Source organism: Nyctereutes procyonoides, unplaced genomic scaffold (assembly GCF_905146905.1).
Source record: "Nyctereutes procyonoides isolate TBG_1078 unplaced genomic scaffold, NYPRO_anot_genome, whole genome shotgun sequence".
In the NCBI taxonomy this organism is placed as follows: Eukaryota; Metazoa; Chordata; class Mammalia; order Carnivora; family Canidae; genus Nyctereutes; species Nyctereutes procyonoides.
The window spans coordinates 42,007,606-42,029,643 of record NW_026575043.1 but is presented as its reverse complement, the minus strand read 5'-3'; the positions used below and the strand labels follow the sequence as shown (position 1 = coordinate 42,029,643).

The 22,038-nt window shown below is 42.3% G+C and overlaps 1 protein-coding gene across 3 annotated transcripts in view; it reads right to left on the bottom strand.

Moving 5' to 3' along the window:
• The window catches only part of CHEK2 (checkpoint kinase 2), a 92,533-nt gene that overhangs the window by 6,565 nt on the left and 63,930 nt on the right, over positions 1-22,038 (bottom strand). For all 3 annotated transcript variants that reach the window (XM_055322505.1, XM_055322506.1, XM_055322507.1), the window contains exons 6-13: positions 17,909-18,017; positions 14,945-14,998; positions 10,095-10,156; positions 8,458-8,557; positions 6,004-6,090; positions 5,069-5,232; positions 4,760-4,875; positions 3,652-3,737 (exon numbers count right to left, since the gene is read on the bottom strand). In XM_055322505.1, coding sequence (XP_055178480.1) covers positions 3,652-3,737; positions 4,760-4,875; positions 5,069-5,232; positions 6,004-6,090; positions 8,458-8,557; positions 10,095-10,156; positions 14,945-14,998; positions 17,909-18,017 — 778 coding nt within the window. The remainder of the gene's footprint in view (positions 1-3,651; positions 3,738-4,759; positions 4,876-5,068; positions 5,233-6,003; positions 6,091-8,457; positions 8,558-10,094; positions 10,157-14,944; positions 14,999-17,908; positions 18,018-22,038) is intronic.

The following is a 22,038-nucleotide window of genomic DNA, read 5'->3' as shown; positions in this document are numbered from 1 at the left end:
AAATGTTGAAATAGTAACCACCAATGACTATTTGGAAACTGGGCCTTTAGGGAGGCAATTAAGTTAAAATGAGGCTATATTAGGGTGGGATTCTGATCCAATAGGACTGATGTCCTCATAAGAAGAGAAAGAGACACCAGGGATGTGAGCAAAGAGAAAAGACCATGTAAGGACAGAGAGAAGACAGCCATCTGCAAGGCAAGGAGAGAGGCCTCAGGAGAAACCCAATGTGCTGACACCTTGAAATTGGGATTTCTAGCCTCCAGGACTGTGAGGAAATAAATTTCTGTTGTTTAAGCCACTTAGTCTGTGCTATTTTGTTACAGCAGCTCTAGCAAACTATGCAATCATGTCATCCCCAGATCACTCAGCCTTTAGAAGTTATTCATACTGTATGAACTGCAAGTACCTGAAGCCCAATGGATTGTGGCCCTATCTCATTCTGAGGATCCCCCCCATACTCTGCACCTACCCCTATTGCCACACATGTCCCACTGTCCTATTGTGACTATGGTCAGGGTTGGCCCCCACCCAGACGGTCAACTGCCCAAGGGAAGGACTCCTCTTACTCTTGTGTCCCCAGTATCTACTCATTGACAGAGCTCATTAACTGTCCTCTGAAAGAATGAGTGCACAAATGAAACAGAACCACATGGCAACACCCTGTATGGCAGGTCTTCAGTACAGCCAAACAGAACTCCCCACAAGCTTATTTAGACCTGTATTTAAAACAAGTCGGGCAGCCAGGTGGCTCAGCGGTTTAGCGCCTGCCTTCGGCCCAGGGCGTGATCGTGGGGACCTGGGATTGAGTAGTCCCCCATCGGGCTCCCTGCATGGAGTCTGCTTGTCCATCTCTAGCTGCTCCTCCGTGTGTGTGTGTGTGTGTGTGTGTGTGTGTGTGTGTGTTTTCTGCATGCACATGTGCATACATGCCCTCTCTAATAAATAAATCTTTCTTTAAAATTTTTATTTTTTTAAAGATTTATTTATTCATGATAGACAGAGAGAGAGAGAGAGAGGCAGAGACACAGGCAGAGGGAGAAGCAGGCTCCATGCAGGGAGCCCAACTCAGGATTCGATCCTGGGTCTCCAGGATCACACCCCGGGCTGCAGGTGGCACTAAACTGCTGCGCCACCGAGGCCGCCCAGAAACTTTTAAAAAGGGGGGCAGCCCGGGTGGCACAGCGGTTTGGCACCACCTTTGGCCCAGGGCCTGATCCTGGAGACCTGGGATGGAGTCCCATGTCAGGCTCCCTGCATGGAGTCTGCTTCTCCCTCTGCCTGTGTCTCTGCCTCTCCCTCTCTCTCTTCTCTCTCTCTGTGTCTCTCATGAATAAATAGATAAAATCTTTAAAAAAAATTTTTTTTTAAGTCATCAATTAGCAATAATACGGAAAAGGAGCTCATTATGTGCCACAGGTAGCAATGTGTATTTGTAAACACCCTTCCTTGAGATGTCTACAATCTATTCAAAAATTTAAATTGTGGGCAGCCCAGGTGGCTCAGCGGTTTAGCGCCGCCTTCAGCCCGGGTCCTGATCCCAGGGTCCTGGGATTGAGTCCCATGTCCAGCTCCCTGCATGGAGCCTGCTTCTCCCTTTGCCTGTGTCTCTGCCTCTCTCTCTCTACCTGTGTCTTTTATGAATAAATAAATAAAATATTTTTAAAAAATTTAAATTGTAAAATACCTCAAAGGCAAGCAGGAAGGAGTTCTCTATTTCAGGAACTTAATTTGAGACCAAAATGTGGATATATAGGATGTCATAGGATGATATAAAGGATGTTCCCCAAACTGCACTATTAAGAACAAGAGAGACTAGAACTCACATTCCAAACACTCAGTCCAGGGCCAGACCCACAAAACCATTTGGCTTCTTCAAAACCACTGAAATATTCCCCAAATAAAACCTAAACTATCACTAGCAGATGATTAACGTGGGCAGTGTCTGCATTCTTGTCCACAGTCTGTGTTCATTCCACCCTTTTGCAGCAAAAACAAAATGTGGACGAAAGAGTATTCCAGTGAGACCCCTGTGGCAGGGCTGAACTTCACCTTTTCATCAGTTGTTAGTAACGGTTTTCTTTTGAGACAAACAGAACAAGAAAAATAGGTTACGCACGTTCATAAATTTCGAGCAGCTACAAGCCCTGTTCCCTGGCCTAACTGGCAAGCTCTATTTTCTTCTTTTTTTTTTTTTTTTCCAAGACTAGCACAGTTCCTCCACCTCCACATCTGGCCCCAAGAGTTTCCCTATTAGGGCACATAAAAAGAGCCAAGAGGCATGTTTTTCTTTTTCATCAAAATTAAATCCCCACATGCAAAGGCACCCTTTGTTTCCAAATTCCTTTTCTCCAGGGTCCTGCTGTTTCAAATCTGTGTGGTCTATTAAGTGCTAAATCATCTGACAGATTTCTTCTGGGGGGAGACTGCTGTTTCCAGGGTAATATCCCAAACAAATCTATCTACTTTTTTTTTCTTTTAAGGATTTGTTGTTCTCAACCTGAATTGGCCTGAGCAAAAACCGTTAGGTATGGAGGGCTGGAACAGAGAAAGAATAGGGACAGTCTTCCCAGAGTCCCAGAAGCACAGTGCTGAAACTGGATGGCCCTAAGGAATTCCCAGACCAGTAATCCCCAGAGTACTTGAGCCTCTAGCTCAAGCTAGCTGGTAAAGTTCCCCATCCCTACAGGAAACAGACCAAATGGAAATTAACAAAGAGGGGTAAGGCTGCGCTGAATGGAGCTGCATTTAACAAAAGGCCTGACATCCATCAGAAAACCTGGCCCACGCAGTAAAAGATTAGCCCAGCAAAGCCACAAAGGACTTCTGAGTCTGGCAGCTAGAATGAGGTCAGGGTATAATCAAACAACAGCCACAATCCCTGGCAGGGACACATAGGTAATAGAGACTTGAAAGTGCAGGTGACAGTCTGTATTAACAGCATGTTTACTCACCAAAAATAAGTGGGCCTCTGTATGCCCAATTACTCGGGCTTGGGAAATAACCAGATTATACCCCAGAGAGGCTACCCTCCTCCTCCTCCTCCTTCCCCTGCTCCCATGACTTAATTAAGGTTGAAGACAGCTGGAATGCAGCCCATCCCACCTGACTGATAGAAGAGGCTGGCATGAGTCAGGTTGTGGCGGAGGTTCCACGCTAGAACCACCTCTCAAAGTACCAGAACCCAACTGCAGACTCAGGGAACCCAAGTGGGACCAGGACAGGCCATAAAGTGAGCTTGGCCGTCCCAGGACCCACAAGTTAATTTTAAAAGGTTATACTCAGGGCACCTCGGTGGCTCAGGTGGTGATTCTGGGATCCTGGGATCGAACCCTACATTGGGCTCCCCACAGGGAGCCTGCTTCTCCCTCTGCCTATGTGTCTGCCTCTCTCTCTGGGTCTTTCATAAATAAATAAAATCTTTAAACAAAACAAAACAAAACAAAAAAAGGTTATACCCAAAGACACACCTACACTCATGACCCATATACACACATAAACATACCTGATACATCGAAAGCTCATTCTAAAGCAAGTGCACATTAAACAGTCTCAACAAGGCAAACAGGTTTCCAACTTCTTCCTTTATCCCTCAGGCACCACTGAGGGCTGCCTATATATTTTATGCTAGCAAGCACTGTCCTAACCCACCTGAAGCCACGGGTGTCTTAAAGCTTCTTCTGTTGTAAAACGCACCTTTGGATCCACCATCAACAACTTCTTGACAAGATCCAGGGCTAAAGCAATAAGATAATCAAATATCAAACCACAGTGGAAAAGGCAGGTACATTAAATCAGCAAAATTAAAGTATACCAGAATCACAGGCCAACATCCAGAAAGACGGGGGACTAAGGTCATTACAAGTCACCAGGTGTGGTGGGCAGCCCCCACCCCCACCCCACCCAGTCCTCTCACTCTGTATTCAGAGCTCTCAGAGAACACCAGGAATGACCACAATGCCCCCATCTCTCCTTGCTCACACATCACCACCTCTTCAACGCTCCCTGTCCCCTCCCTCGTTGCTGGACTCAAGTTCAAACTAATTAAATCTGAACTTCTACCTAGTTCTGAAATGCTCAGGATGCTCAGCCAACTCTCCCTGAGACCCATGGATGGACAGGGAGAGTTTCTCAGCCAGCATCAGGCTCCTCGGAACTGCAGGCTTGGCAGAAACAAAGCTTGACAGCAAGCAACAAGCGGAGGCTGGCTTTTATGTTGCAACAATATTATTCCTTTGACATTCTAAGACAACAAAATTGTTACATAACCTGACATTTAGTTTTATTTTCTACTTCTCCTTTTGAGAATTACAAAGTTATACTTTTAAATTCTAAAACACAAAGTAACTACTTAGGCTCTTACTCACTCAAAGGAGACTTTGTAACTGAAAAGTTACTTATTATTTTGTACACTAGTAGGTACCAGGCACTTGCTCAGGTTACACTTTCTCTCACAAAACCCCTTTAAGGTAGGGGTTTACTGTACCCCCTTTACATTCAAAGGAAAGGGTAACTCAGAGAGGTTAAGTAACTTGCTTAAGGTCACATAGCTAAAAAGTAGCAGACCGAAAATATGAGCCTCAGCCAGCCTGGTCCTGGAGCCCATGTTCTTAACTTCCTTTGCCCCTCAAGAGGTGCAAAACAAACAACAGAAAATAAAAATTAACAGGAGAAGCAAAACAGAATGTAAAAAGAAATTTCCACCACAGTACACACACTTTTTAGAAACCACAAATTCTTAACCCTTTCATATCCATACCCTTTTCTGAGACCTCTGCCCAGACTTCAGGAATGAAGTTGAATTTTCCACTGGTGATCTGATCCTTCAAGGGCACTTGAGTCTTATGCTCAGAGAAAGGTGGGTACCCACTAAGGCTTAATATTGGTAAAGAGAAAAAGGAAAAGAAATCAAGTTATATTCTCAGTGGCATTCAGACATCTAGATTTTTCTTTAAATCAATGGTCAAAAAAAGTCACTCAAATTAAACACAAGCTCTCTACCTGGACACATTTTTGATTTCACCTAAATACCTACAACCAGACGCTGAAGCAATGAAACTTTTCTTACCAAATAAAAAGAATAACTCCTAAACTCCAGCAATCCACCGCTCGGTTATATCCAGCAGTCCCAAAGGAATTAAGAACCTCAGGAGCCAGGTAGGTGGGAGTACCACATAAGGTTCTCATGAGAGAGGTCTCCCCCAAAATCTTAGACTGCCCAAAATCAGTAATCTAAAATTAAGGACAAAAGGGTACCATTTTTAATGGTGTCATAAAAAAAAAAAAAAAAAAAGATTAACATAGTCTGCCAATCCTAAAAGGCATGTGGGCTAGATCAGTTCATATCCTATATGGTTCATGCCTACTATTAATCTGGAATCTATAACTTTAACACTGCAAATTAAATTTAATTTTGCTGAAATTAAAATTTCCAACCCAAGGAAGCAGAAGGTTTTTTCTACAACTTATCTGTGGCTCTCGTAACCTTACAAAAGGTTTATCCCTTATCTAACCCAGACCCTAGGGCACTAATTAGTTACCCAGTTTTCCTTAGACCCTAGTTTCTCAACCAATCTCAACACTGGAATTCCTGAGGAGCTTGGACAAAATACTCACACTTGGGTGCCACCTTCAGCAATTCTGAGATGCAGCTTAGGTGTCATGACTTTTTTTTTTTTTTAATTAATAGGAAATTCTATAGTGAAACCAGGCTTGGGAAGCATGTTGCCCTAGAAAGCAGGGGAAGAGAGTGGATGGGATTGTCTCATCCATCTAGACACCTCTTTCCTTTCTGAATAAAAGTGGTGTGTATACAGTGGAGTTCAATAAATACTCATTAGAATCTGGACCAGAGCAATACCACCTAATCGCTAAAATGATTGCTAATAGTGGAATGGTCAAATTCTGTACCTTTTTATGTTCCCACTTTTTACTTGATAAATTTTATAAGTCTATGAACAAAAATCTACTGGAGTGGCCACATACAGAACATAAATATCTTACCTTTATAAGACAGTCCTCTTTTTGAGATGAGAGTAGAACATTCTCTGGCTTTAAGTCCCGATGTATAATGCCATTTTCATGAAGGTACTACACAGAAAGGGAGGCATGCCTTGGATTTAGAGTAGGTATGTGAGTGAAGACACACAGAAAAACACACACATGTGCGCGTGCGCGCGCGCACACACACACACACACACACATACACAAACCTTTACAGCTCGGTGAAATCATAAGCCAGGTTACTTACAATCATGTTCCCCCAAATCATAGAAAACTACTGGGTAAACGGCTTAATGTTTACAAATTTATTTTCTATGTTTGTTTTTTATTTTTTAAAATATTTTATTTATTCATGAGAGACAGACAGACACACAGGCAGAGGGAGAAGCAGGCTTCCCATGGAGAGCCAGATGTGGTACTTGATCCCAGGACCCCAGGATCACAACCTTGAGCCAAAGGCAGATTCTCAACTACTGAGCCACCCAGGCACCCCTGGGTTTGTCTGGTTGTTTTTTTTTTTTTTTGTTTTGTTTTGTTTTGTTTTTAAAGATTTTTATTTATTTCTTCATGAGAGATAGAGAGAAAGAGGCAGAGACGCAGGCAGAGGGAGAAGCAGGCTCCATGCAGGGAGCCCGACATGGGACTTAATCCCAGGTCTCCAGGATCATGCCCTGGGCTGAAGGCAGGCGCCAAACCACTGAGCCACCCAGGGATCCCTGTCTGGGGTTTTTTTTTTTTTTTTTAAAGATTATATTTATTCATTTGAGAGAAAGAGAGAGTACTCACAAGAGAGAAGAGAGATCACAAGCAAGGGGAAGGGCAGAGGGAGAGGAAGCAGACTCCCTGCTGAGGCAGGGCACCCCATGAAGGCCTTGATCCCAGGACCCCATGATCATGACCTGAACCAAAAGCAGATGCTTAACTGACTGAGCCACCCACGTGCCCCACAAATTTGTTTTCAAGAAAATCTTTAGGGGCACCTGGCTGGCTCAGTCAGTACAGCATTCAACTCTTGATCAGAAAAAGTGAAAAATGCCACTTATGACAGTAGACTGTTTATTTCACTCTTCAAAATAATAAATATCCCTTCACACTGCCAGAAATACAAGGTATCAGTTTCAATAAAAATGTAAATAAGTGATAAAAGTATATTGAGATCTTATTAAAATAAGCCATAAAATTCCACCAAAATAATGTATTTGGTCATTTTTCCCTGAGAGTATTTTTTAAAAGCCACTGTAAAGTACATAACGGTAAATTATCTGTTTAAATACCCAGAATTCACATATTCCAACACAAAGACTAAAAGTTCATCTTCAAAAGCTCTATCTGCAATACAATGTTGATGTTTGTGTGTTCACCATTTTTATACACAAAGTCATCTCTTTAGGGAAAAAAATTCCCACATCCACTGATCTGCACTCAGTTCATCTTAATATTCTTGGTATGATATAAGGGAGAAAATAAATCATTAAAGAGAGTAAAGCACTAGTTAGATGCTAATGGACTTCAATTTATCTGGATGCCCCTCTGGCCTGGAACAAAAATCCTTCCAAAACATCCTTGGGAAAGATAACTGTCAAAACCCCCAGGGAGGGCAAACGGGTGAATCAGCCCAGGAAAATCTCCCTCAAACCCACTCAACAGGAGAGTGCTCCCAATCACTAAGAGTAGGTCTTCAAAGGAAGAAATCTTGGTGGAGAATTGCCACAGCTAATTTTTTTTTTTAAGATTTTATTCATTTATTCATGAGAGACACAGAGAGAAGCAGAGACATAGGAAGAGGGAAAAGCATGCTTCCTGCAAGAAACCCGATGTTAGACTCAATCCGAGACCCCAGGATCACGCCCTGAGCAGAAGGCAGACACTCAACCACTGAGCCACTCATGCGTCCCCTAAATTTGTTTTCAAAGGGTGATGTTCCTCTAAGCAGGCAGCGTGCCATCAGCTGTTCCTCCATGCAACACTTTCACAGAACAGAGAAGGCAGTACACATGCCTGCCCACCTACCTGCTGCAGTGAACAGGATGCTGCACCTAAGGGGCCACCTCGCATTGCACCATGGGGGAGCGATCCGTCCATCACAACCACCCCACCTTGCCAGCCTTAATCTACACCTGCCCCCCTCAACCCCCAGCAGGTAAGGGGGGTTTCTGCAAGGTTCAGGCTGAAGTAGAGATCAGTGCACCTCCGATATACTTCCAACTTAAAAGAGAAGACACGTGGGGCCATGTGTTTATTTCTGTAACTCTCCTTACTGTTGCTTAAGCTTCCCGGCAAGAGCTTTCTCGTCTGAGTCAAAGGGGTGGGATGTTTTTGCCAAGAACAGAACAACATAAGCACAGACTATCTGCTCTCCAGGTTTTATCCACCATCCTTTGCTTTCTGCCTAACTTAGGGAATAATTCACCTACAAGTAGGTAGGTTGTCAAAAGAACCGAGGGCTTCTCTTACCTGTACAGCCAGGAGCATCTGGTAAAAATAGAGTTTGCACGTAGCTTCTTTCAGCCTCTTATTCCCCACCACCCTGTCAAACAGCTCTCCTCCTTCCATCCTGAAACACACAGGCAAAGTAGGGGTTTTGTTTCTGGAGGGAAACTCACTTGATGAAAGACAATAACAAAAACAAACTCTTTCAGACCAAGCAAAGAACTGCCTTTTTTATTCACTCACGAGGACTCCCATTTTTTAAAGCAATGAGGTAATAAATCTCCTCTCCATAATGAAGACATCCTCATTGGAAACAAAGGAACAGGGAAAGACAAAAGGAATGGGCAGTGGGTACCCCACACACTTGGGAGCTTTTAGGAATCTGACTCAGTAGACTAGAGGTGGAGCCCATGAGTTTGCATTTTCATCACACACCCCAGTAATTCTGTGGCTGGGATAGAGCAGCAAGCAGGAGCCCGAAATCAGACAACAGGGGTTGGAACCCCAGCTCCACCACTTCCCAGCTGTAGGACTTTGGGCAAGTTATGTAACCTCTTGGCCTCTTAAAAAATAGGGATAATCTCCCCACCCCACCCCTCAATGGCTGTTCTGAAAGTTGAGATAACTAATGTAGATAAGGCACCTGCCACAATGTGGATGCTTGGCAGGGTTATTCAATCCCTCTGAACTTCAGTTTCCTGACTAAAAATAGTAACCCATCAGTAACTTGTAAGTAACCTGGATGACTGTTATGAAGAGTAAATGAATCACTCCATGTGAGGTGCTTAGAGCAGAAATTGGCTCATAGTAAGTACTTCATTAATATCAGCGATTGTTATCCTATTGTTATTGCACTGTTTTAAGTTGGTCTAGTCAGACAGCAACAGATACTCCCTTATACACCACAAGGGTAGTCCAGTCTTTCCTAGTGCTATAATTGAGGCTGTTTACTATAAAATCTTACCAGTAAACCCACTTAACCACGGAGTGCCACTCAGGAGCAAAGCCTTTCCTGTCACAACAACAGCCGCTCCCACAAACACTACATATTTATGCAGGAATGAGGATCCAGATAGGCCTCTTCCAGGGATAAGACAATAAATTATTTTGGTCACACCATAGAAAACAGGATTTTGTGGTTACTGAAATAAACCAGCAAGTAAATCAGCACTGAAAAGATAATCGGGTATCACCATGCCACCTAAGCAGAAAGATCCACTCAGGCAGGTATTTCAGAAGAATTAAAACCCACCCATATTTGAGCAACTATGTGTGCCAGGTGCTCTGCTGGGCACTTTCCATCCCTCACAGTATTTAATTCTTATGACTCTGGGCATGGGGGTATCATTATTACCACCCCCTCAACACTAGGAAAATAAGATTCAGAGATATGAAATAAACTAACTCACAGGCAGTCACCTGCAGAGTGAGCTTCAAACTCAGGCCTCAGACCCAGAGCCTGGAACCTCTAAGCCATGTGCCTTTGGAAACACTGGAGGAATTTCAGAATCAACACTAACCCCACATGTACACTTTGTGAGCCCCCCCACCACATACATATATTGAGGGTCCCCAGTATGAGAGAATGCAAGCCAGCATTAGATTTTTTTGGTGGTTTATAAGCTCTTAAATGGAAACAAATAGAAAAGTTTATTACTTACAATTCCAAAACAATATAATAATCTTCGGCATCAAAAAAGTCTTTGATCTTGATGATACAAGGCTAAGAGGAAGAAGAGGAAAAGTAGTGAGAAGCGCTCCCAAGAGGAAAATCACAGGAGCAGTACTTGGGCATTTGGTCCCCTGCCTCAAGAAACTTTGAAGTTCATATAGCAGAAAAGGCAGAACAGCATTTAGCTGGTTCCTCAGTGAGAATGGGCTTACGAAACCCTCCCTTCTACCAAGCTGGCAAGGGACTGGTTCAGGTTTCACACACGAGGATGGCACAAAGGAAGGCAGGCCAGTCTCTTCCCAGCATTCCTCCTCACTGCCCCAGAGCTCGGGTAATTAAGGACACTTAAGGAACCTGGAAGAGCCTAACACTAGTGAAAAGAGAAGCAGGCCAGGTGGGGAGCCCAGCCATGACACCACACAGCAAGGCTGTTCAGCTCCATACAACTAGAACCACAGGAGTATGGGGACTCCATTGTGGTAAGATCCTCCCATTTCTCAATGGAAGAAGGAAATAACAGTTTTATAAGAACTCTGAAAGGCTATGTGGGGGTAAAGAAGACACAAAGACACACAAACACACCCCTATAGCTGATAGTTTGTGGTCTCTGATCAATGCAGCATGGATACAGTAAAGAAAAAAAGGGGGATCCCTGGGTGGCTCAACAGTTTAGCGCCTGCCTTCAGGCGTGATCCTGGAGACCCAAGATTGAGTCCACGTCGGGCTCCCTGCATGGAGCCTGCTTCTCCCTCTGCTTGTGTCTCTGCCTCTCGCTCTGTGTCTCTCATGAGTAAATAAATAAAATCTTAGAAAGAAAGAAAGAAAGAAAGAAAGAAAGAAAGAAAGAAAGAAAGAAAGAAAGAAAGAAAGAAAGAAAGAAAGAAAGAAAGAAAGAAAGAAAGAAAGAAAGAAAGAAAGAAAGAAAGAAAGCACACCTATTGTTTTGCAGTACAAAGGATAGATAGTAGAGCTCAGTGGTCTGGGTAAGTAAGAGATGTGGTAAATATCTGTCAGGGTCATGCCCCACCCGGAGGACTACAGCTTTAATCAGAATTAAAGACAGTTACACAATTTCTAGATTTCAGATTAAAGAATAGCAAAATTCACCAGAGTGCTCACTCTGCAAAGCAAATTTCATCACACCTTTTGCTCTGATTAAAATTCTCCCCAAGTGGTAGCTTCCCATGATAAACTATTATACAGCAGTGAATGGATCCCCCATTGCTTCCCCCACCCAGCACACTGGATCCTGAAAACATGATGCCAAGGGGAAAAAGCAAATCATGAAGAACTTCAAAGTGTATGAAGTAACTTCAATTGTATGGTCAAGTTTTCTTTCTTAAGTTGAATGGGGAGTTCAAAAGTGTTGGTTTGGTTCATAATTTATATTTATTGCTTTTCATGTATCAAATACTATATATATATATATAGTACTGTCTCTTGCTCACACACACACACACACACGTATATAAATTTTTTTTTTTAATTCTTAAGGTTTTTTAGTAATCTCTACACCCAACCTGGGGCTCAAACTCACAACTCTGAGATCAAGAGCTGTATATTCTACAGACTGAGCCAGCCAGCCAGAGCCCTAATTTTAAAATATTTAAATGAAGGAGAGGGGGAGACCAATCAGGAGGAAGGGAAGGAAGGAAAGAGAAGAAAGGCGGAAAGTAAGACAAGAAGGAAAAAACCTTTGGAAATCCAACATTTCAGCAGAGATCAGCAAACCCTGGAGACCCAGCCTACCCACCACGGTAGCCCCATCTCCTGCATCCCTCTCTCTAGACCACAAAACACCCCACCTGCCCTAGACTCCCAGGGTTCTTTCCCAATGTCCCATGTGGCTCGCCATGCTCCTGCCGGGTGATCCCGCCCTCTGGGCACACCTGGCCTCCAGCATCAGGCCCCAGTTCAAATGTCACCCTCAGAATGCATCCAGTGCCCTGCATTAGTTCTTATCTGTGTTGCCTCATGCTGCATCTTTAATTTCTGTCTCCCCACTGTAAGCTCTAGGAGGGGAAAAAAAAAAAGGAAAGTAACACCCACTATGGGTCTCCTCCCATCAGGCACTTCATCAGCTGAGTCAAGTCTTATTCATCTTTCGAGGACCAACACTCAGCAGACCAACTGCACACAAGAGACATTCATATGCTGCCCAGATTAATACAAACAACAGCAATAATAGAAGCCCCACCCACTTAGGTAGACTCCGCCAGCCACATTTTGGTCATGGCACACACAGCCATAGGAGTAAGGCTGAGAGCATCCCAGCTCCACCACTCCTTACCTATGACCATAGGATATACTTGCTCTGCTGACCATTTGTTCTTGTCCCAATAATGAAGACACTGGATATGTACTGTAGTATTATATTGAGAGGAACAGAAAGGAGAGGAGAACTAGAAGTCTCATATAACAGGAAGGCAACAGGCTATCTAAAATTGATAAATCAACAGGCAGCAGTTTATGCATATTATATAGAAATATGGGGATAAGTTGGATTTAAAAAGTTTTTAAATGTTTGTTGGGGAGGTTTGGGGGGCTACAGAGCTACAGTCTGTGTATAAACTTTGAGCAAGATTTGACTCTCTAGAGATTATATGCATATGATTACCCTGACAAAAATAAAGAAGAAGCAGAAGAAAAGCCACACATGGAAAAGGAACAGGAGATCAGAGGAATGAATGAGAGCTGCTTGGTTCTGCTGGCTTCATCCGGCAGGGCCAGGGCCCACCTGGGAACAGCTGGGTAGGGGAGCTAGTGGAGCACAAGAAGGTCCTGGCAGTCCGAACCTGCAGACACCGCCTCCTCTAGGTGCCACCACCTCTAGTATCATTCACTGGTGGCAGGTCATGGCTGAAGATGTCTCTCGTGAACCAGAGGCTACTACCCTAAACCCTCCACTTAGATCATACAGGGAACAGTTTAGAGAATGACAGATCGCTGTCGTTGCTCAAGTGTGTTCTCCACGCAGAAAGCTTGGCAAGCACATCCCATCAAATTCCTACACTGACTTTTAAGGTATGTACCCTCATTGTCTCCACTGCACAGATGAGCAAACAGAGGCTCTGAAAAGTAAAGTGACCTTCTCAGACCCAGGAGATAAGAGAAATGGGATTGGGAACCCAGGTCTGTCTCTCCACTAGGCTGAAACCATAGAAGGAGGAGAGCCAAGCCCATCTGTGCTCATCACCACCCAGGCTTTAGAAAACAGGCTGGCACAGTAAGTGTCTAACAACTGATTGAATCACTGCCTGGCTCCAATTGCCAGGCTCTGTTGGGCTATCAGGCTCTACTCATTATCCCCTAAATGCACTCATGAGCCCATATATAATTTCCAAGACCTTTCCACATGCCCTTGTAAACCGCCAGGAAATTATCTCCAGGGATCTTTTTTGAGGGTTCTAAATTCCTCTTGACTGCAGTGGACATTGGATTTGTATAAATGTTATGTTTGGGGATCCTATGACATAAGAAGAAAATTCCCTGAGAATTCGAAGTGTTTATCTTAAGCATATGTTTGAACCAACCCCACCCCAGAAAATGAGAGGGCTCCTCTCTTTAACAAGACAGTCCAGATCACTTGTGGGGGGCGGGGAGGCTAATTCAGGGAAGAGGAGGAAGTTACAAGGGAATTAGAAGAAAGCCAAGTCAAGACGCTGGCTACTCAGATTCTTCTGGGTTCAGATGCACTCACTGGGTTCTCAAAGACCCTCTTGAACTATTGTGTTGACGGCAGTGATTCTGTTCTTAATTTCTATTTATTGTTTCGGGGATTTGAGGAGGTGAGAGAAGGGAAAATAAATCTTTTTTTTTGTTTGAAGGTTAAGAACCAGAATAAGATTGGGGCGCCTGGGTGGCTTAGTTGGTTAAGTGTCCAACTCTTGATTTTTGCTCAGGTCATGATCTCAGGGTTGTGGGATCAAGCCCAGCATCAGGCTTCTTGCTGGGAATGGAGCCTGCTTAAGACTCTCACCCTCTCCCCTCTGCCCTCACTACCTCCCCCCCCCCCCAAAGAACCAGAGTAAGATCATCTTTAGCTAGAGACTAAAGGTCTTATTGCAAGTTTTAATTCCAGTGCCAAACTAGCTCATGACTTCATGGGGGCTCATGAATTAATGAAGAAACAGAAAGAACAATAAAAAGGAAGATGGGATAAGATCACAACTCCTCTTTTTTTTTTTTTTTAAGTCACTTATGGGAGACACAGAGAGAGAAGCAGAGATATAGGCAGAGGAAGACATGGGAGCCCAATGTGGGACTCCATCTCAGGACCCCGGGATCACACCCTAAGCTGAAGACAGACACTCAACCATTGAGCCACCCAGGTGCTCTTCTCTTCTCATTTCTAAAAAGACAGATTCACTTTCCAGTGAGACAAGGTCATCATTACACAAAAGATAGTAACTATACCCATTGAGATCAGTGGGCTCACCACCATCAAAAGGTATTCAGAGGTACTGAAACTTGAGATATAATTAAACCAAATTACCAATGTCTTCCCAAACATAATCAGTTGATCAAACCCCTATCAGATAAAATATTTAGAAAACTATGTGTTTTGGTGAAAAACTCACTCAGTGGAAATATCAGTTAATCTGAAATCTTTATAAAATTTCAGGGTAAAGCTTCTCCCAGTTAAATTACAACTAAACACACACACCCATGCATGTGTACCCACACATGTACACACGCACACACACAGGCATAGGCACATACACACAATTAAGGAATCCAAGTTAATACTAGCTTTATTAAATTAAGATACTTTGTATTCTTCCCATATTTTCAGAGAAATGAAAGTAAGAATGAGTCATATTTTACAGCAATACTTACATGATTTAGCTTTTTCAAAATTTCTATTTCTGTTTCAACATCGAGAGCTGGATCCTTGGATAAAGGGAATAACATTAAATTTTGTTAATAATAATGATAGTCAATATTTAGAAAACAGTTACAACTTAGTTGAGTAAAAGCTGCATGAGTTCCACACCCAGTACTACTCATACAAACAACTCAAGGCTTAGAGGTGGAAGAAATCACTCACCTAAAATCACCCTGTGAAGTGCCTGGCAAATAGTAAGCATTCATTAAACGGATAGGTGCTATGCCAACCTCTTTTAAATAGTCATCTTACAGAAATCTCATAATCCCAAAATGAACTTGGGTTCTATATTTATCCCCATTTCACAGATGGAGTAACTGAGGCTCAGAGAAAGGAAGCCACCTGCTCCAGTTCTCACAACCAGAAACAAGTGTGCTTCTATTGTTCTCACACTTACCTGGTAAGCTCGCTCTTTCTTTCTCTCTCTCTCTCTGAGTTTTTATTGGAATTCCAGTTAATTAATATACAATGTAATATTAGTTGTAAGCTCTGTCTCTCTGGCTGTGGAATTCTTTATACTCATAAAAATGATACAGCAAACAAAGACAAGAGTTATTCAATTAACTTGTAAAAGGAAAACATCAAGCCAATTTTTTTTTTGTTTTGTTTTAAGATTTTATTTATTTACTCATGAGAGACATAGAGAGAGGAGCAGAGACATAGGCAGAGGGAGAAGCAGACTCCCTGTGGGAGGCCGATGTGGGACTCAATCCCAGGATCATGACCTGAGCCGAAGGCAGATGCTCAACTACTGAGCTACCCAGGTGCCCCCAACCCAAATTTCTAATAATGGAGAAGACACAGGTTCCAAGTTACTACAGGCTAACATATTTCCTGAGACACCAACAAGAGTAAGCATCAGGGGACTATAGTTGCTCTCTGCTGCAATTCCAAAAGGATGAATCAAGTTACTCAGCCTCATGGGCTACACCCTCCAAAATGAGGAGGATATAGAATTACATATTTATGTAAAATGGACTTCAGCTAAGAAATCCAGATGTTTAATTTTAAAAGCCTGCCTCTTCCTGTAAGCTGCTAAACTCATTACCAAGTCAGGGCGTACTCTGATGATAGAGCAGTCTAAAAGAGTCCAATCTGATTTGAAAGATGAAATTAAGAAGTAAAATTTTACTCCAAGTCATTAAGAACCTGATAGGTATTTTCTTCCCCTCAAAACGGGAAACAAATCTGGAATCACAAGGGAAAAGGATCTACAACAAAGTGACCACATAAAGGAAATTGCTCTTGCCATGTGAGAATGGCATTGTCTTTGGGGTGTGGGTGTGGGAGTATCGATCTTTAAAGAATGTTAAAGTATAATGGCCAGAAACAGATGGCCACAAAGGAAAAAATGATTAGAGACCTCACTTTACATTACTTTGTTGGATCATGTGTTAAAACACCAGTATATTTGACCATTTCACCAATGCAGTAAATACATATTAGAGAAAATGTAATAAAATGAATGGCTACTATACAGAGACTATTAAATAATTTAATTCAGATTTTTAAAAATCTGTAGATGCTAAGATAGTCACTGTTTTGTTATCAGGAAGGGCAAAGAATTAGAAATGTAAATGATCAGAGCAATGGGTGAATAATTATAATAAAGTTCATGAAATAGAGGCTCAATCACCAAAAAGCATCTATTAGGGGAAAGTTTATGCATTAATGCTCATAAGGAAAAGCAGAATACAAAACTGTATATACAATATGATTTCAACCATCTAAAAATGCAAATCTGTATGAACAAGCCCTAGAAGGAAACAGAAAACTGGAAACAGCTGTGGAATTGCAGTGGTAGGGATATGGCTGAGTTGCTTTTCCCCCCAATTCCCTTTTATGTATTGTAAAAATTTGTAACACTGGGGTGGAGGGGGTGGGGAGGACATGGAATGGAACTTGGGACACAGGACACTTTGCTAGGTATGTTATTATGTATAACAAAATATTTTTGGAGGGATCCCTGGGTGGCTCAGCGGTTTAGCGCCTGCCTTTGGCCCAGGGCGCGATCCTGGAATCCTCGGATCAAGTCCCACGTCGGGCTCCCTGCATGGAGCCTGCTTCTCCTTCTGCCTGTGTCTCCTGCCTCTCTCTCTCTCTCTCTCTCTCTCTATCATGAATGAATGAATGAATAAATGAATAAATAAATAAATAAATAAATAAATCTAGTTCATTAAAATATATATATATTTTTGGAACCAAACTATCGATCAGTAAATTTCTAGGTTAGCTGAATATGTTTTTAAAAAAAATGGGGTGAGGGGCAGATAATCTTTTTTTTTTTTTTTTAAGATTTTATTTATTTATTCATGAGAGATAGAGAGAGGCAGAGACATAGGCAGAGGCAGAAGCAGACTCGGGAAGCCCAATGTGGGACTCGATCCCAGGACCCCGGGATTATGGCCTGAGCCAAAGGCACATGCTCAACCACTGAGCCACCCAGGTGCCCAAGTGAGAGATAATCTTCAGCAGACTCCACACCCAGCATGGAGCCCAATACAGAGCTCAATTTCATGACCCTGAGATCATGACCTGAGCCAAAATCGAGTTTGGATACTTAACCAAATGAGCCACCTAAGGCCCCAATACTCAAAAATTTTCAATGTTGTTTAATACAAATTCACAAATGGGGCACCTGGGTGGCTCAGTGGTTGAGGGTCTGCCTTCAGCTCAGGATGGGATCCCGGGGTCCTGGGATTGAGTCCTGCATCAGGCTTTCCTCTCTGGGAGCCTGCTTCTCTCTCTGCCTATGTCTCTGCCTCTCTCTGTGTGTCCCTCATGAACAAGTAAGTAAAATCTTAAAAAAAAAAACAAAAGCAAAAAAAAAAAAAAAAAAAAACAACACTCTAAAACTATTTGGGGACATTAAAAAGTGTTAAAAACACTGAGCATCCACCAATAGAGGTACTTACTGCCTCTCTCTCAGAGCCAATAGCGAACTTCCTCTTGCTGATGATTTTTATGGCTACTTTCTTACATGTTTTCCTCTCAAAAGCTAGCTTCACCTCACCACAGGCACCACTACAGAGAGAAACATAAGATGATCAATTATCAGAATGATTTTAATCATGAGATCCATCACTCCTGAGCTGGCCTCAACTATAACAAGTTAAACACCATCCACCCACAACCCTTCCATTATCCCTGTTTCCAGGGGACAACACAGTGAAACCTCACCAATGTAAAATGTCAAGGGCATAAGTGAATGTGGATCATCCGACAGCACTGAGTCAGCTTCAAATTCCACCTTTTGAGCTAAGAAATACAGACTTAAGTCTTATTGGCACCCCAGAGTGTGAAATTCTCAGACACCAAGAACAAATAAGAGGGAAATTGCTCATCCTAGAGTCAGACAAACATGATGTAGAACAAAGTCCTAGACAAAAATGAGTGCCTGACACAAGTTACAGTAAATAGCATCTGCAAATGAATTACTTTCATTGATATATTCTTTCTTATTTAAGCGAACTACACAAGTAGTTGATGCCATGAATTTCACCATAAATAAAATCACAATTTTATACACACACAAGTATTATACAACCTACTTGAAGCAAACTCTTAAAGATTTGTAATTAATTGGGATACTATAATGGAGAAGGAATAATAACCAGGATACCACTCAAAATACAGGTAACCTAATGGGCTCTGTTCTCCAAAGCTTGGGTCAAGTGAAGGTAATTGCTATCCAAGTATCCATCACTTATTACATGCCCAAAGTAGACTATAATTATTGTGACTTTGGAGTGGGATGAGTTTGCCAAGACATTTTTTAAATTGTGAATTGTGTGTGTATATATATATATATATATATGTATATATATATATATATATAATTTACCATATTAATCATTTTATTTTTTTTAAGATTTCATTTATGTATTTGAGAGAAAAAGAGCGTGCAAGACAGCATGAGCAGGGTGAGCAGGGGAAGGGCAGAGGGTGAGGGAAGCAGACTCCCCGTTGAACAGGGAGCCCAGTATGGGACTCAATCCCAGGACCTTGGGATCATAACCTAAGCCAAAGGCAGATGCTTAACAGACTGAGCCACCCAGGCACCCCATTGTAATCATTTTAAAATGTACAATTCAGGGATGCCTGGGTGGCTCAGCGATTGAGCATCTGCCTCCGGCTCAGGGTGTGATCCTGGGGTCCAGGGATAGAGTCCTGCATCGGGCTCCCTGTAGGGAGCCTGCTTCTCCCTCTGCCTATGTCTCTGCCCCTCTCTCTGTGTCTTTCATGAATAAATAAAATTTTTTTAAAAAAATTCCATTCAGTGGCATTAAGTACATCCACACTGTTTTGCAACCACCAACCCTATCTAACTACAGAATTTTTCCATCAGCCAAAATGGAAACTCCATCCCCATTCTATGCTACCCCCAGCCCCTGACAACCACTTAACTGCTTTGTCTCAATGGATATGTCTATTCTGAATATCTCATATCAGTGAAATCACACAACATGTGGATCTTATGTCTGGCTTCTTTGACTTAGCATGTTCTCAAGGTTCAGCCATGCTACAGTATGGATCAGTATTTCATTCCTTTTTTTTTTTTTAAAGATTTTATTTATTCATGAGAGACACAGATAGAGAGGCAGAGACACAGACAGAGGAGAGGCAGGCTCCATGCAGGGAGCCTGATGTGGGACTTGAACCTGGGACTCCAGGATCACGTGCTGGGCCAACGGCAGATGCCAAACCGCTGAGCCACCCAGGGATCCCCTATTTCATTCCTTTTTTTAAAAATATTTTATTTATTTATTCATAAGAGACAGAGACAAAGGGGCAGAGGGAGAAGCAGGCTCCCTGTGGAACAGGAGCCCAATGCAGGACTCGATCCCAGGACCCTGAGATGACCTGAGCTGAAGGCAGACACTAAGCCACTTAGTGGTTACCCAGGTGCCCTATTTCATTCCTTTTTATAGCTAAATAATATTCCATTGTACTGATATATCAGTTTGTTCATCTATTCATTTGTTGATGGAGATTTGGGGTGTTTCTACCTTTGGGCTATTGTGAATAGAGCTGTAATGAACATTCACGCCTAAGTTTTTTGTCTGAACACTTGTCTTCAACTGGGAGAGAGGGAGTCATATATCTACAAGAGGAATTGCTGGGTCATAGGTTATTCAATGCTTAACTTTTTTAGAAACCAAGAAACTATTTCCCACAATGGCTATACCATTTTACATTCCCATCAGTAGTATACAGAGGTTCCAATTTATCTGCATCCTCACAAACACTTGTCACTGTCCGTTTCCTTACTATGGCCATCCTAGTGGCTGCAAAGTAGTATTTCATTGTGGTTTTGATTTGCATTTCCCTAATGACTAATGATGCACAGCATCTTCTCATGTGGTTGTTGGTCATTTATATATCTTCTTTGGAGAAGTCTATTTAAATCCTTCGCCCATTTGTATATTGGGTAGTTTTTCCTTCTGTTGTTTATTCTGAATACTAGATCCTTATCAGATAATTTGTAAATATTTTCTCTGTGTGGGTTGTGTTTCACTCCTTTGATAGTATCTTGATGCACTAAGGTTTCTAAATTTAATGAAATCTAATTTATGCATTGTTTTCCTTTGTAGCTTGTGCTTCTGGTGCCGTATTTAAGAAACCACCACCAAATCTAAGGTCATGAAGTTATCCCTGTTTCCTTCTTACAGTTTTATAGTTTTATCTCTTCTGTTTAATTTTATTTGAGAGAGAGAGCACAAGAGTAGGGAGGGTCAGAGGGAGAAGCAGACTCCCTGCTGAGTGGGGAGCCTACTGTGGGGTTGATCCTGGGACTCTGGGACCATGACCTGAGCCAAAGGTAGACACTTAACCAACTGAGCCACCAAGCCACCCAGGTGTCTAGGTTTTTTTTTTCTTTTGAGTTAATTTTTTTATCTAGTGTGAGATAACGGTCCACATAACTATTATTTTTTAAACTCTGCTCAAAACACTTTCCAATTCCCCTTCTGATAAAGCCACCTTCTGCCTGAGAAATCTTCCCTGAGTCAATGTAGCTCTAGTAGAGTATATCTATAATAGTACCATGTGGCAGACATGTAACCAAAATTGAGCCAGTCAAGATTTCCCCTGGAATTAGATGCTGATGTTGGGAGAGAAACGATTCTTCCTGTGGTGGTTTCTAGAAGGAAGAAAACATGAATGTGGGGCCCCTTGAAGCCATTCTCCTGCCACAAAGAGAAAGCAAATCTATAGGCAACCAATAGTAGCTAAATCAATAGATGAGCCAGAGCCCTAGTAACACTTATAAGAGTCCTAAAAAGAGGCAAAGCCACACAGATAATCAGAATTCAAAGAGTGAAATAAAGGCTACCAGGCATAGCAGATTTCAAGTATGAACTCAGTAAATTTCTTTTATCTCACGTGAGTTAAGTTTCTGTCACCTGCTAAAAATTAAGAGGATTTGTGTTGAATCCTCCCCTAGGAAAAATAAGAGTCCCATACATTTCTTAAGGACAGGCACAGGGACTTGTGGGTAGCTCAGTGGTTGAGCATCTGCCTTTTAGGGCCTAATCCTGGAATCCAGAGATCGAGTCCCACATTGGGCTCCCCGCATAGAGCCTGCTTCTCCCTCTGCCTATGTCTCTGCCTCCCTCTGTGTCTCTCATGAATAAATAAATAAAATCTTTAAAAAGGGGGTGGGGGAGCAGGCACAAATTTCACTGTAAACTTCCAAGCACCTATGCAAATATGAAAATAGTGAGTAACTGAATTTAATAGCCATAAACTAAAATATCTCCCATAGATGGTCATAAAGAGTACACTGTATTTGATTCTATGTGGCAGGAATATAGGTGATTATTTCCTTCTATTAGTTCCTACTTTCATATTTCCAAATATGTTAAAAGAAAGGCCTTTGGGGAGGGAGAGTGAAGGACATGATGCAACGTGGTAAAGGTGTCCCTAAGGAAGTGTTTCTCAGGGTATCTGCCTGGCTAAGTTGGGAGGGCATGAGAATCTTGGGATCATGAGTTCAAGCCCCATAGTAAAACTTAAAAACCTAACTAAGTGGTTCTCGAAGTAG